At 65.3% G+C, this 14,703-nt stretch overlaps 6 protein-coding genes across 6 annotated transcripts in view; 3 read left to right on the top strand and 3 right to left on the bottom strand.

Annotated features, from left to right (window-relative positions):
* Positions 1-1,310, bottom strand: part of PFL1_06295 (uncharacterized protein) — a gene marked incomplete at both ends in the record, with an annotated part of 1,933 nt that extends 623 nt beyond the window's left edge. The window contains 2 exons of the mRNA XM_007883836.1: positions 46-389; positions 485-1,310. Of these exons, the coding sequence (XP_007882027.1) occupies positions 46-389; positions 485-1,310 (1,170 nt within the window). The remainder of the gene's footprint in view (positions 1-45; positions 390-484) is intronic.
* Positions 1,311-2,152: 842 nt separating this feature from the next.
* PFL1_06294 (uncharacterized protein) lies at positions 2,153-3,611 on the bottom strand (the record flags this gene model as incomplete). The annotated part of the gene is made up of 3 exons (XM_007883835.1): positions 2,153-2,262; positions 2,378-2,483; positions 2,622-3,611. The coding sequence occupies 3 exons, from the start codon at positions 3,609-3,611 to the stop codon at positions 2,153-2,155; spliced, it is 1,206 nt and encodes a 401-aa protein (XP_007882026.1).
* Positions 3,612-6,054: 2,443 nt separating this feature from the next.
* PFL1_06293 (uncharacterized protein) lies at positions 6,055-7,740 on the top strand (the record flags this gene model as incomplete). The annotated part of the gene is made up of 4 exons (XM_007883834.1): positions 6,055-6,425; positions 6,562-6,965; positions 7,067-7,507; positions 7,622-7,740. 4 exons carry the CDS (start codon positions 6,055-6,057, stop codon positions 7,738-7,740), a joined length of 1,335 nt encoding a protein of 444 aa, XP_007882025.1.
* Positions 7,741-7,832: 92 nt separating this feature from the next.
* PFL1_06292 (uncharacterized protein) lies at positions 7,833-8,390 on the bottom strand (the record flags this gene model as incomplete). Its single annotated transcript, XM_007883833.1, has 2 exons — positions 7,833-8,022; positions 8,131-8,390. 2 exons carry the CDS (start codon positions 8,388-8,390, stop codon positions 7,833-7,835), a joined length of 450 nt encoding a protein of 149 aa, XP_007882024.1.
* A 1,051-nt stretch (positions 8,391-9,441) lies between these two features.
* PFL1_06291 (uncharacterized protein) lies at positions 9,442-12,718 on the top strand (the record flags this gene model as incomplete). Its single annotated transcript, XM_007883832.1, has 3 exons — positions 9,442-10,596; positions 10,710-11,996; positions 12,128-12,718. 3 exons carry the CDS (start codon positions 9,442-9,444, stop codon positions 12,716-12,718), a joined length of 3,033 nt encoding a protein of 1,010 aa, XP_007882023.1.
* Positions 12,719-13,288: 570 nt separating this feature from the next.
* PFL1_06290 (uncharacterized protein) lies at positions 13,289-14,134 on the top strand (the record flags this gene model as incomplete). The annotated part of the gene is made up of 4 exons (XM_007883831.1): positions 13,289-13,309; positions 13,453-13,731; positions 13,871-13,977; positions 14,071-14,134. 4 exons carry the CDS (start codon positions 13,289-13,291, stop codon positions 14,132-14,134), a joined length of 471 nt encoding a protein of 156 aa, XP_007882022.1.
* Between the last annotated feature and the right edge of the window lie 569 nt (positions 14,135-14,703).

Below are 14,703 nucleotides of genomic sequence, written 5' to 3'. Positions count from 1 at the left end.
GTCGCCCACTGAGGCGTGCCGCCGATGCTGCGGGCGGCCGCCCACGGCGTGGGTCGGCATAGGCCGGTCGGCCCGTCGGCTGCGGCTGCTGGCCGCGCCGGCGAAGCTGTGCGCCGCCGTCGACGAGGCGAGGGTCAGCACGCTCGCATTGTCCGGAGGCATGGCGAATGGCGAAGGGTTGTTGGAAGGGTGGTGGCGCGAGTGCGAGGGGATGTTGACGTAGGGCCCGTGTTCGTCCGAAACGGCGCCATTGGGCCGAGTGCCGCTGCCGGTCCTGGCGAGCGGGGGCGAGGCAAACTGTACCGCTGTGGCTGCGCCCGCCGTGCCGTTGGTGCCCGGAGCAGCGCTTCCGCTCTCGCCGTGCCTGGCCTGGGCGATGTGCGTCGTGGCTTCGTGCGAGGACCATGTACGATAGGAGAAGGTCAGCTTTGAAAGGCTAGCTCAACGGGCGCGAGTCTGGCAGACAGACAGAGGGGCGACTCACGCAACACCTGGGCTTCGCGGGTATCGAGGCTCATGAGGGTGGTGGGCTTGGTGCTGGCGCGGCTCTTGCCCGTGTCCATGGTGCGGTTTCCGATCGAGTCGCGTCCGAGGCCGTCGCGGCTGCTCTGGTCCGAGTCGGAGCTCGATCGGAGGCTTTCCTGCTGCGACGCGGCGGGGACCAGGTGTGTCCCTGCATCGGCCACCGCGGAAGAGGCGGGGGCGTCGGTCGAGGAGCCGTGTTGGGAATGGGCGTGGAGGGCGTTGGTGTTGGCCCTTGGCGTCATGATGTCCGAGACGGGCGACGACACGCTGTGCAAGGACGGGTCGACCTGGAGCGAGAGCGGCTGGGTGTTGATGGCCGGGGCAGGCTGCGTCTGGCCGTGGGCGAGCGGTGCGGTGGCATTTGAGTCGTTTGGGTTGAAGCCGAGGGCGCCCAGCGGCTCCTGTTGCGGCAAGCTGGCGAGCTGGGGTGGTGGAGTGGCGACATTAGTGGCCGATGGAGACGTGGGGACGACGAGGGTACTGGCGAGGCCTTGTCCGCTGTCGCCGGCAAACGAAGGGAGGCCATCGACGGTGCGCTGGGGCCCACCGCCGTTGGGGTTGGCGCTGAGGCCGGAGCTGTTGTTGTTGGCGGGAGCAAAGTTGCTGGTCCTGCGGCTGCGAGGTTCTTTGAGCTTTGGCGAAGTCGGCGGGTGTGGGTTCGCACCGCCGGCCTCGCTGTTCCTCCTGCCAAACTTCTTGACAAACCAGCTGCCGATGGGGTTCTTTTTCTGCTTGGCGGCCGGGTCGGCCTGGGCGGGCAGGGGCTGCGGAGGATCTGCGGACATGCTGAGGGTGTATCGGGAAGTGGCCGGCGCGAGGGATGGAAACGAGTGGACGATGCGGCAGGTGTACGGAGATAGGAGCTAGGAAGGGAGCGGGGAGGTTGCCAAGGTGGAGCGTGACGGTGCTGTTGCGGCGGGATGCGGATGCGGGAGACGGCGACGAGGAGATCGTGGAAGGGAGAGTGTGACGCAAGGATGGTAGGCGGGCTGGATGGCTGGCAAGATGGATGGCGGCGGCGGCGCTGGTGGTGGTGGTCAATGAGGATGGCGGGGCTGGCTTGCTAGGCCGGCTCGACATCCGCTGCTTGGGGCAGCCACGGGGCCCATGATTTAGGCTGCTGCCCCCTTTTTCGCCGCCGCCTGCTTGCCTGCCCCGCCCCGTGTGGCCTGCTCCGCCCGCCCTGGGCCTGCGCATTTCCCTTCTCCACACATCGTCCCCCCGTCCGTGCGCCACTGCGTCATCGCCTCGGGATTCCTCGCCTCGCAGCCCTCGCCTCCGCCGCGCCTGCTGCACGCATCACCACCACCACCACCACCACCATCGACGCGTACCGATTACCCCCTCTGGCAACCCAACAGCATACGGCGAAACGAAAAGCAACAGCCCAGCGACAATCTGCGTTGCATGGTCATGGTTGAAAGGGCATAACGACCAGGCTCAAGCGCGAGCCTCGAACCGAGACTCGGCGAGCGCTGGCCAAGGAGCAACGCGGGCGAGACAAGAGAGGCTACAAGAAGGGAGAAAGGGGAGAACGACGACGACGACGACGACGACGACGCGCACCGGTCACCGATTGTCCAGATGATGGCAGCAAGGAGCAGAAGGGCGACAGCATCGACGACGCTTAGCCCGACTGGTAGACGGCAGGGCCAGCGACGACGTGCTGGTTGATGAGCGACAGGTTGGCAGGCGTGTAGTGCGTCTGCGAGTCGGTCAGGGCAATGAACGACGTGCCTGGGCAGTGAAGAAAAGGGGCATGCCGAGGCTCATGGTCAGTCGGTCGGTTCACGTTCTGCCTTGCTGCTGCCCGCATCTCTCGCGACCGAGCAGCCGTGGCCACGCAACTCACTGTTGATAATCTCCGGGCCGACGCTGAGCACCTGTCCACCCGGCTGGCGCGCCTTGGCGGTGCGCTTGTCGCTGTCAATGTCGTACAGGGGCGAGTAGGTGACGTTCTGTCCAGGAGAAAGGCAAGTAAAAAAATGGAGGCAAGCGGGCCGAGTCAGCCCCAGATGTTGCGCAGCGAAACCCACCCGTGACGACGGCCATGGCGCCGACGTGCACGCGCGCGCGCGCGCGCTCGCGATACTCACATACTGCGAGACAAAGGCGGCGTACTTGGGGTAGCCCGAAGTGTGGGTCACCGTCTTCTGCTTGTAGGGGCCCTCGGTCTTGCCGGGAGAGTCCCACGAAAAGAGCACCTCCTTGCCCTCGTAGCTCAGGGCGGTGACGTTGTTCGAGATGCTGGCGCCCCCGGCGGCCTGTCCGGCGGCGATGGCGTCCGGGTTGTTGTCGATGCGCAGCTCCGGGTAGATTTCCCAGGCGATGGGCACGTTGTCGTCGGGGCACGACACGATCCACTTTTGCAGCAGCGTCCAGGCCCAGCTCTGCGGGATGCCCGTCTCGAACCACTCGGGCATCGGGAAGAGCCCCTCAAACTGGCGGAAGATGAACTGCTGGCGCGCCTCGGTGGTGATCGACTGGAGCAGGATCTGGCCGACGGCGTGGTTGTCGAGCAGGTTGAGGAAGCCGTAGACGCCCGACTCGCCCCACTTTGTCAGCTTCTGGCAAAAGTCGATGAAGCCGGGCACGTCCTGGAAGTCGTACTTGTAGGTGCACGCCTTGGGCGCCGTCTTGCCCAGCATGTTGGACAGCACCGTGGCGTGGCCAATCTCCTGCTGCGCCATCTGGCGGATCAGGTGGCGGTTCTCGGCGTCGATGCCGTACTGGTCCCACTCGGCGTCGCTGAACTTGGCCAGGCCGTAGTTGAACAGGTCGAGCTCGATGTACTCCTGGTGCGTCGCCAGCTCAATCGACGCCTGGTCAAACGCCGAAAAGGTGGCGTACGTGGGGCTCTTTGTGAAGCCGCCCGACTGGGGCTGGTAGCCCGACGAGACATTCTTGTTGGCCGTGTTGGGGTCGGCGGCCGACGAGAGCTGCGAGGCGGGCACCGTGTCGTGCTTGTTGACGTACGGAATGCCGCCCTTGCTGCCCTGCGAGGCGGGCGCGGCAAAGATGCCAGAGGTGCCCATCGACAGGGCCGAGACGGCGAGCGCCACGACGTGGGAGACGGTCAGCTGCATTGCGGTGGTTTGGCAGTCGGAGGATGGAGGCTGGAGGCTGGAGGCTGGAGGAAGGGAGAGGCGCCGGGAAGTCGAGAGGCCGGTACGGGAAGGGAGCTGGACAGGGCAGCTGGAGGGAGAGTAGGCGACGAGGCGAGAAGGGAGTGATTGGGATGAGGAGGGGCCTCCATTGATGAGGACGGCGACCTCTTCGAGGTTTATGTACGTGTCAGCTTCTCATCAACGCTGCCTCGAGGGCTGGCACCGGGCGACGCAGTGGCGGTGAGGGCTGCCTGTCCCGCACGCACAGCGTCGTTTCCCAGTGGCGGGCTATCGAGGGATCCGAGAGGGTGGTCCTGTCGAAGATGATCCGCACGATGCGGGCTTCGATGCGGCGATCCGTTGACGGGGATGATGAGGGGAGGCGGGGGCTGCGAAGGCCGCCTTGGCTGTTGCTCTGCGCGCCTGTGAAGGGCCGATCTGGGCCAAGGTCGATGGTGCTCTCTGTGGAGCCCGTCTGCAGACAAACGGCACGGCAGCGGCTTACATCCCGGGAGACAGCCTAGGGCATGCTGTCTGGACTAGCTGTCAGCAGCAGAAGCCAAGCAAGATCAGAGAGAGAGAGACCTTCGTTGCGCGATGAGGCAGCGCAGGACCCCCGGGCCCAGTGCGAGCGCAGCGATCTGGAGGTGGTGGGAGAGTCGATGACCAGACGCGCTGGTGCCGTTTGCGGCCAAGGAGCGGCACGGTGATGCGTCGAAGCCAGCGAACGGGCGAGTGAGCAACGCAACGCAACCCGACGCAGCGCAAGGTCGGGTCGGGCCGGATGTCGACGCTTCGATCGCCAAGCGGCGTCGTGACTACACGCTTCGCCGTCGCAAACGCACAGGCTAGGCAGGCTGCTGGCGACGGGCGAGTCAGCTCAAACGTGCGGAGGAGCCGCGTGTGCGTGCGTTTCTGCGCGGGATTCTGCCTGCCTGCGTGGTCCTATAGCAGTACCATACCGTAGCGACCGGGACCGGCGAAGGTGGCGAGAAAGCAAGGGTCCGGCTGAGTGAGGATGCCGTTGATTGAGACAGCGAGCAGGCCGGCTGGCGGCCAAGTCACGGCGGCACGACGACGATGCCACCATCGGACCAGCCCGCCGAGGACCGTACATAGCGGCAGCAACGCGCGGCGTCGTTCGTTTCCATGCGGCTCGGTAGGGCCGAAGGCTCACTACATCAAAGCTTGTCCTGGGCCGGGCGGGGCGAAGAGCGAGAACCGCACAGCGAACCCGGCGATCGACCGAAGCGAAACCTTCCGCTGCGGGCTCGACATCGGTCGGCGAGGTCCCTTTCTCTGAGCCCTGCGTTGGCTTAGGCTAGGTAGGTAAGTACCGAAGAATGATGCCCATGCGGCGGTCCCCCTCGGCGACGTTGAGCTGGAACAGACACAAAGGCCGGTGGAGGTCGAAGTGGATGAGCCGGCTTGTCGAGCAGCGGCAGGCTAGGACCAGGGCGCGGTCGGTGTCTGCTGCGCTTGTCACCGACGACCGGCAAGGTTGTTTGCAGCATCGCATCGTAGCGCGGATCGATCCGTGGACACAGGCGGGGACGATGCGGCGGCCTTTCGTTTTGCTGGCTTGCTTGCTCTGCCTTACGTCAAGCGCCAGACGAGGCCGGAAGGGTCCGCCGGTCTTTGCCGCTTCGTTCGGCAACGGCGACGGGCTAGTCGCGACGAGGTGCCGCCGGGTCGACGGCGACGTGCCGACGTGCTTGCCCTCGCTCGCGACCAGGCCGGGCGCGAGTGAGGCTGCTGACAAGCGCATCGACGCCAGCATGCTGGCGTCGGAGCGGCCCGATCGAGACCCAACCACGCCCGGGGGGCCTGTCCGAGGACCTCAGCGTTCCTTTCTGCGCATGTCTACCTACCTGCTGCCTGCTGTGTCTGCTTGCGACGATGCTGGGTGGCCGCGAGTCGGCTCCCACTCGTACGCTCATGGCAGCCCCATGCCATGCCATGCCATGCCGTGGCAGAGCATCGCATGCATGCCAGCCTGCCGGCCAGCCAGTCTAGCGCGCGTAGCCTCTGGCTCCGTTCCGCTTCCGTCGACCTGGACTGAACCCTGGGGTCCAGCCCAGCCTAGCTGCCGCCTGCCTGTCATGCTGCGCTGCCTTGGCGCGTCTTCCAACGACCCAACGCGGCGTGGGTCAGCCTAGCCTCCTGTCTGCTTCCTCCACATCAGGGATCGGGCGGCGGCAACGCATCATGGGCGGCTCAGTCATGCTCGCCGGCCTCCCTGCCTCCTCCCTCAGGCTGGGCTCAAGCTGAGCAGGCCAAGCCAGGTTGGTCGGTCAATGCCATGCAGGATGGGCCTTCGGCACCTCTCTGCTCTCGACCTCCACCTCCCCCACCCTCTCTCCGCGCACCGCACGCCCCACAATAACTACCCTCGTCTTCCATCCGCCCGAGGCCGAACATCATGCCACCTAAATCCGCACACAAGAAGCAGTCCGAAAGCGAGGAGGAACACAAGCAGGAGCAGCACGAGGGACAGAGGGACGAGGTCGAAGTGGGAGAAAAGCGAAAGGCAGACCAGGACCGCGACCAAGACGCCAACGGCGACGACGGCGACGAAGATGACCACCACGACGAAAAGGAACCGGCAAAGAAGCAGCAGCGCAAGTCGCACGACAACGCCGGCGACGACAATGTCGCAGTCGACCTCAAGGGCCTCGACCAACGACAGCAAGACGACGACCGCAAGCTCAAGGGTGACGACGTAGAGGTGCGCAAGTCGGACGCGGGCAACGACGCCGACGAGGTGCGCTGGCACATTGCAGAAACGGGCCTGTGAGTTGCGAGTTCCACTCCGCCATCCGACTTGGACTGGCCGACACCATGGAGCGAGGGGGTTTAGCCCCCCCGCATCCTCCTGGCTTCCCGAATCCGCTGACCGTGCCGCCACCGCACCGACCCGACGAGACAGGATCTACTTTTTCTACCGGCCAAAAGTCAAGGCGGCCATGGGCGAGGACAAGGGCGCGTCGATTGACTCGCTCGATGGCGTCCAGAACAGCTTCATGCTCCTCGTCCCGCGCAGGAGCGAGTCAGAGACGGCACCCGCCGCTCCCAAGGAAGAAAAAGACGGCAACGACGACGACGACGACAAGGACAAGAGGGCGCCGCACAACCCGACCGGCTTCCGCTTCATTGCGCTCGGACGCAAGCGCATGCCCGACGTCGAGCTCGCCCTCTCGCACGGCCAGGAACCACGTGGTATCGGCGGACGCGACAGCGAGGCCACCTGGGCCACCATCAGCTCGGTCGGCACCGATCTCGACAAGCTCGTCGATGGTATGAAGGAGTCGAGGTACTCGACAAAGACACGCGGTGGGTCTTCCGTCTGTCTGTCGGTCGGTCGGTCAGAGGTCGAAGTCGAGGATGCATCGCTGACCATTCACTCCGACTGCCCTCCTGGCTCGTTGACACAGGCGAGCGCGTGCAGCCGGCAGCGAGGCCTGCAGGACGCGGGCACTACGTGCTGAGCATCAAGCAGACTGACCCTCCGTCGAACCGCGAGGTGCGCCTCACCTACCACGTCTCGCACCCGTCGGCCGACGACTTTGGCGACGTGCAGAGCGAGATTGGCATCCACCCGTCGTCGTCGGTGCTGCTGCAGATGCGCAACCCGACGATGCCGCCGACGGGGCCCGACGCGCCCACGGCCGGCCTGCCCAAGGAGCAGCGGGCCAAGCTGACGGACGACGAGATGCAGCAGACGTTTGGCGGCGACCTCGACAGCGGCGGCAACCGGTACGCGCGGCCCGAGGATCCGATGCTGCTCGACCGCGAGGGCGTGGAGCTGCTCATCATCAAGCGCAGGAACCAGGAAAAGGACGGCCTGCAGGGCGCGGGAGACGAGCAGGCCAAAGGTGCGTGGCGTCGTCGAGCAGTGGCCGCGGTGCGGTGCGGTGCGGTGCCCCCCAACGCCGGTACTGACAGATATGTTTGCCGCCCGGTTGCTACCTGCTTCTGGATGCCTGCAGCGCTCAAGGACATTGCGGACCGGGACGGCAAGCGGCTGTCGGAAGACGAGGTGCTCGAGGAGCTCAAGCTGTCGACCAAGGACACCGAGGTCGAGGCGCTGAGCGGAGAGTGGATCTGAGCTGTGGTCGAGGAGCGCCTCTCCCCTGTCATTGGGGCGCACAGTCGCAAGGGGGCGATGCAAGTCATGTGTGCTAATGAATCGTGATCGTGCTACAGGTAGACGCCTGATGCTGCTGGGGCTTCTGGCTGCGACTCGGTCTGCGGCGGGTCGGTGGCAGGCTGGGTGGAAGCCGCTTGCTGTGCGGGGGCCTGCGCCGCGTAGTGGGCTGCTGCGCGTGGGTCTCCGCGCTGTTCCGAGAGGACGCCGACGAGCCTTTCGATGAGTCCCTGCTGCTTGGATCTGTGTTGGCCGGGGATAGGAGAGTACAAGGAAGGAAGGTGGAACCGCAAGTCAGAATGGCAGGACGACGGCCGGGCTGGCTGTGGCTTCCCCGAGTGCATTACAGACATTGTGCCGAGGTTGTCGTGGCAGGCGGTATGGAGCTGCTGCCTGTCGTGGGTGCTGAGGTCGGCTGCGTCGGGGTCGTTTGTGACGAACTGTTGTATCTGATGGTTGGAGTCGCGGAGTCGTGCGACGCTGTCCTGGAGGCGCTTGATCTCGTGGACGATGGTGTCTGGGCTGAGGGCGCGGAGGGCGTCGTGGGATACGTCTGCGGTGTCGTTGACCACGGTGGGCAGGTTGGTCGACTCCGGCAGGATGAGGGGCATGTCGGCGGTCGTTGGAGTGGTGGTGGTGCGGGACGGAGGAATGAGAGGGAGAGAGAGAGAGAGATGAAAAAGAGGACCCGCCTGGTTGGCTGGCTGGTTGGATGTGGAGGCAGGTTGGTTTTTGTCGTCGCCCCGGCCTTTGATTCACGCTCAACCAAGAGGGAGACAGAGAGGCAGGCAGAGAGAGACAAGAGGCAGCCAAGAGGCCCAGGACACAGATATAGAGGCCCGCCCCAAACGCCGCACCGACAGCCCGCTCGTGCGCGGGCCGCGTCGTTGCTGTACCTCTCTCTCTCTCTGCACCCGCAGCCGGCAGCCAAACCAAGCGCCAACGACGTACGTACGACGACCCGCCGGCCCCAGCCTCGAGACGGCCTACCGAGGTAGCCGCTGCTCGCCTGACGGTGCACGCGTGCATGCATCGAGAGCCTGCCTGCCCACGGCCGCCTGCTTGCTTCTTTCTATACATAGACCGACCCGCCAAAACGCGGCTGACAGGCAGGCTGCCTCCTGCCGGCTGGCTTGCTTGCTCTCTTCGGCTCGCCATCCATCGTCGTCGTCGTCCTCCTCCTCCCCCTCCTCCTCCTCACCTTCGTACGTAAAGCCGTTGCTTCCCTCTCAACCGTCAAGCACCATCACAACCACCACAGCCACTACTGCACCCTCCGCATCCACCCTCCGGTCAACCCTCCTGCCGCGTCTTGCTCCGGCACCCTCGTCCCTCCCCCGGACAATGCCCAGGCCCAGGCCCTCGCCCGATCATCCCCATCCCCATCCCCATCCGCCTTCATTCCGCTCCGACGTCGCTCGTCACAAGCACAGCCCAGAGGGCCCCCTCTTTGGCCCTCACCCCAAGCTCCAGAGGAAGCATGCCCAGCCTTGAGCACCCGTACTGCCACCACCACCACGATCAGTAGCCCAGCGACGACCACTCTACCGGCACGGGCCACCACGCCCGTTGCATCTCCCTCCTCGACATCTCCTCCGCTCTCATCTTACACATATCTCTCGACCACTAGATCTCCCTCCTACCCGCACCACGCCAACGACGATGCAGCCATCACCGAGCAGATCCACCACCGCCCCTACCATGCCCACCACCATCGACGGCAGCGACGCCAAAAAGATACCCCGATACCCAGGCACTTCGACTTACTCGCCCCCCTCGTCGTCGCACGCCGCCTCGCCCGTCTCCTCGCCGCCATCCTCGCCCACAGGCCCGCACAGGTCTCCGTTCCGCTCCCGCACCGCCTCCATCGACGATACCTACAGCGATCACACCGGCAACTCGACCCTCAGGGGCCCCCACGCAGCCAACGACCCCCACCGCACCTCGCTCGGCACCAAGCTCCTCAACAAGCTCCACCTCAGATCCAAGCACGACGCCCAAGCCGCGCATCCCGCCCCGTCCGCCGCCGACGACGGCGAAGGCAACGTCGAGTCGCAGGACTACGAGCGCTTCCTCAAGGCAGCAGCGGTCAGGGAGGCCTTTCGCGACGCCAGAGAGTCGGTCAGCAGGGGCAAGCTCAAGAGCGCCTCGTCGACCCCCAAACGGCATCCATCCTCTCCCGACAAAAGAGGCCGCGACGACGACAATGACAACGACGCCAGGACCGGCAGTCCGGCCACGCGTCACTTTCCTGGCGACCTCTATTCCGACGATGGCCGCCGAGCCTCGCCGGAGAGGAAATTTGGCTTGCCTCGCAGCGCGTCTCACCGATCCCATCGTGCCGATGGCCACAAACACGGCCACCCGCACAGCCACAGCCACGACGAGGACAATGGCGACCGCACCTCGGTCAGCGGCAGCGAGGGCAGCTGCGATGCCGTCTACGACACCGACATCTCCGAGAGCGCCAGGCCCTCGCACGAGCCAGACACCGAAGAGCTGGCCGAGCGCGCCCTCGCCACGATGCCCTTCCTCGAGGGTCGCTACTCGTTCGAGTCCGACCACTCGGACGACTCGATGGACCTCATGCTCGACGACGCCACCCACTACGACCTCATCCGCCGCGCCGCCGCCGAGCAGGGCCACTCGCTCAACGACGTCACCCTCCGCGAGCTGGCCGTGCAGCAGCGCAACCGCATGGGCGACCTCCTCTCCGAGCACGACTCGGCCAGCGGCGGCGCAAATCAGGCCCTCCGCAAGCCCCTCATCGAGCTCGAGGAGGTCGAGCTGGAGAATTTCCTCAACAGCTTCGCCCGCGTGAGTGTGCCCTGCCCCGTGGAAAGAGGGTTCGTCTGCCTCTGTCGGCCGTTGAAAGTGGAGCTGATCCGAGCTGCCGACTCTGATATCCTTTGGGCCGTCCGATCGCGCAGCACACCCGCGAGGTCAAGGTGCCGGACGCCGAGGCCAGGCGCGCCAAGCGCATGCCGCAGTGGTCAGACTTCCGTATCCGCCCCGACGATGGCCAGGTCCTGCAGGCCTCGGGCTCCAAGAAGCGGACCAAGCTGCTGGCCCGGGTCGACCGGGGCCTTCAGACGCTCAAGGGCGACATCGAGGGCAACGGGGCGGGCGGGAGCGGAGCGCACGAGGCACCGGTGGGCCATGCGGTCCAGGCCTCGGACAAGCTGGTCTCGACGCCCTCGGACGACTGCCGCCTGTTGCCGTCGCGTGAGAGGAGCTCGATGACGCTGGCCTCGGGCCAAGCGACGCCGCAGAGCCTACAGACGGGAGACGACGAAGAATACCTGGGCTCGTCGTCGAAGCCAAAGCGCAAGAAGCGCAAGCTGCCCGGGCGGTCCCTCCGCATCGGCAGCCGACCCGCCTCGGACGCCGAAGCCGGCCACGACGGCCGCAATGGTCGCAGCGGTGGTCACAATGGCGGCGGCGACGACGACGACGACAACGACGAGGACTGGAACCTCATCGTGCCCTCTGCGTCGCGCGATGGGCTTGAGGAGAAGGCGTCGTCGGCGTCCGAGGTGCGCGTCAATGCGCGCGACGAGCAGGTCGACGGCATCGCCTTTTGCATCGCCTACATCCTCGCCCTCGTCGAAAAGATTGCGCCCGAGGAGCTCGACTACAGCGTCGACCGCGGCTACCGGGAGGGCGTCATCCGCTCCCACGTCGAGCGGCTCTACACGATTGCGCCGTTCTGGGAGCAGCTCGGCTTCAAGGTGCGGCGCCTGTACCGGTGGGAGGACCCCAAGACGACGGCGACGGCCGCCATGGTCTACTTTGTGCTGTGGTACAGCGACATGATCCCCTCGGCCTTTATGCTGTCGCTCATCTACGGCGTGCTGCGTTTCAAGTACTTTCCGCCGTCGGAGAGCTACCTGCACGACAAGGTGCGGCAGCGGATGGCGCGCGGGCGGGCGGCCAACAAGCTGTCCGAGAAGCTGCGGCGGCAGTCGCGCCTCGACATCCTCAACATCTACAAGCGCTGGGCGCAGACGTACGGCGCGCCGAGCCAGGAGGCGCTGGGCCTGCTGGCCGACTGGCACGAAAAGGTCAAGAACCTCATCCTCTGGCGCAACCCCAAGGCATCGCAGCGCTCCGTCGCCCTCCTCAGCCTCATCACCGTCTTCGTCACGTTTGCGCCCGCCCACTACGTCTTCAAGTCGCTCCTCTTCCTCGTCGGCATCACCTTTTTCTGTTTGCTGGTGAGTTGCCGTGGTCTGGTCGCGTCGTGTCCGAGCCTGGACCGAGCGCCGATGGGATGCTGATGATGCTGCTGCTTGCCCCTGTTGCTCGCCCCTGCTGCTCGCTCCTGCTGCTCCCTCTGGCCCGGCAGCCGCTGCAAAGCTACTTTCCGACGCACCGCAAGGCGCTCTCGCCCGTGTGGTGGATCCTGTTTGGAGCGCCCACCGACGCCCAGTTTGCAGTGCAGCTGCTGCGCAAGCGGCACCTGGAGCTCGACGATGCGGGCAAATGGGCCACGGCGTCGGACGTGCGCAAGGCCAACAAGGGCACCAAGTCGGCGGTGCGGCCCGACAAGCGCGAGGCGGGCGTGCCGCTCGATCAGATCCCCGCCGCCGCGCGCGGCGAAAACGACTACGTCGAGACGACGTCGACGACGGCGCTCAAGCCGCGCAAGCTCGGCAGCTTCTTCTGCCAGTACAAGGGCCTTCCTGGGCGGCTGCACATCAACACCCGCTACCTCTACTTCACGCCGCTCCACAACGGCACCCAGAAGCGCGCCCACACGCCCCTCTCGGCCGTCGGCGGCCTGACAAAGACCAAGAACATCCGCCTCTGGCTCTGGAGCAGCCTCGGCATGAAGGTGGCCCGCACCAACGGCAAGCCCCCCATCCTGTTTGCCAATATCCAGAACAGGGACGAGGCCTTCAACCTCATCCTCGCCGTCTGCTCCAACAAGGCCTAGACGGGCCGAGGCGTTGTCACACAGCGGACACCAACACCACCGCCTTTCCTCCCGCGGACCCTTAGTATACACACCGACGAGGACTCGCAGCCCCCTCCACGCCAGACAGCCGCTGCATCCCCTGTTGTACCCTCCCCCCTGTACTTTTAGACTCTGCTCCTGCCCCTGCTTGCTGCTCCATAGGCAGGGCGCCATGGTACCGTCCCCGTCGCCGACTGCTCTGTTCCTTGCTCTGCGCTCGTTTACCCTCCCTCTAATCGTGATCATCCTCGTCCTCGTCTTCGTCCCGTCGCTGCGCCACGCGAGGCGGCGGGGGAGTGCTTTCACACTCGTGCGAAAATTGTCCCAGGGTGTTCGCGCGCGGTCGGGTCCGAATCTGCCCGCGGCCAGGAATATCCTCGACCCGGGGCCTTTTTACCCGCCCGCGCTGCTGCACCTTCACCTTCTTCGCCATCACCTCGGACCCCCCGTCGCTGTTCCCATTGGCACTCTCACACCTACCGGCCCACACACACACTTTCTCTCTCTCTCTCGAGTACAGCACAGAGAGGCACGGATCCGAGGCCCAAGATGTCGCAATTCGTCGGAAACGTGAGTTACGCCCGGCCATGCAGCCGCCATGGCAGCCCCGCCTTTGCCTGGCAGCTACGCGGCCTCTTCTCACCTCGTACCTTCCCTCTCCCCCCTTTTCCCCCCGCTGCGGACTCGACACCTCCCTGGCAACGATGCGACAGACATCGCTAGCGTTCGCGCGGACATGGCACCACGTTTCGGCCAAGGACCAGACGCTCGGCTCGCTTGCCATCAACATTGCGCGCAAGCTCATGGGCAAGGACAAGCCCATCTACGACCAGAGCATGGACTTTGGCGACTACGTCGTCGTCACCGACGCCAAGCAGGTCGTCGTCACCGGCCGCAAGGCCGACCAGATCGTCTACCGACACCACACCATGTACCCCGGCGGACTCAAGGAGATCAAGTACAAGACTATGATGGAGAAGAAGCCCGAAGAGGTGAGAACGTGCCCGTGCCTTGCTACCCAGCGCCCTCGGTCTGGGTACAGCTGGGGAATGGACCCGGTGGCTTGTCGTTGCTGAACTTTGTTTTGCGCTCTCCCTCTCCCTCTCTCGCGCTGTCGCCGCCACGCTGCAGATCATCATCAAGGCCGTCTCGGGCATGCTGCCCAAGAACAAGCTCCGCGATCGGCGTCTCGAGAGGCTCAAGGTGTTTGCCGGCGACGAGAACCCGTACGCCCAAAAGTGAGTCCGTCCAGGAGGGGCCCACGTTCATCTCCCTTTGTACTTGTCCCTCTGACACTCGTTTGCCTCCACCGCCCTCCCGCGCACCCACAGTATCACGAAGCGATATGACCTCGGCGACGCCTTTGAGGTGGCAAAGAAGGACGCCAAGGCGTAACCACGAACCCCTCGTCTCGTCCTCCCGACCTGGATTGTGGTTTCGCCTCGATCTCCGGTTCCCACACGCACTCGCACTCGCACCCTCTTCGCCCTTGGCCCAACCGACTGTCGACTGCGAGGCGACTCGAGCGTGTCTTCGCTTCGGACCCCGTCCGTCCCCGGCCCCGACTAGCCTCGCTGCACCACACCTGCACACACTCTGTCGAGCCTTGTAATTGTATCTCCGCGCATCCAAAGAGAAGCAGAATGAAGCACCGTATGGATTCCATAGGCAGCGGCGGCGGCGGTGCCAGCACCTGCGGTGGGGGAATGACCGGGCGTGGCCTGGACCTCGGCCTGATGTCGTTCCGAAGCGCGGGCGAGGATGAGGGATGCCGCCGAGCTCTGCGACGCTCCCTCTGCCTGTGTGGGCGGAAGTTGAACAAGCCACAGAGAGGAGCCTCTATATCGCTCCTGTGGCCACGCAACGCCGCCTCTCGAATCGATCCAAGATGGCGGCATCCTCATCCTCATCACTCCCCCTCGCCGCCACCATCGCCAGCACCACCACCACCACCACTGACCGCC

This window comes from Pseudozyma flocculosa (assembly GCF_000417875.1).
Source record: "Pseudozyma flocculosa PF-1 unplaced genomic scaffold scaffold00025, whole genome shotgun sequence".
NCBI classification, from domain to species: domain Eukaryota; kingdom Fungi; phylum Basidiomycota; class Ustilaginomycetes; order Ustilaginales; family Ustilaginaceae; genus Pseudozyma; species Pseudozyma flocculosa.
This window is presented reverse-complemented; position numbering and strand designations above follow the sequence as displayed.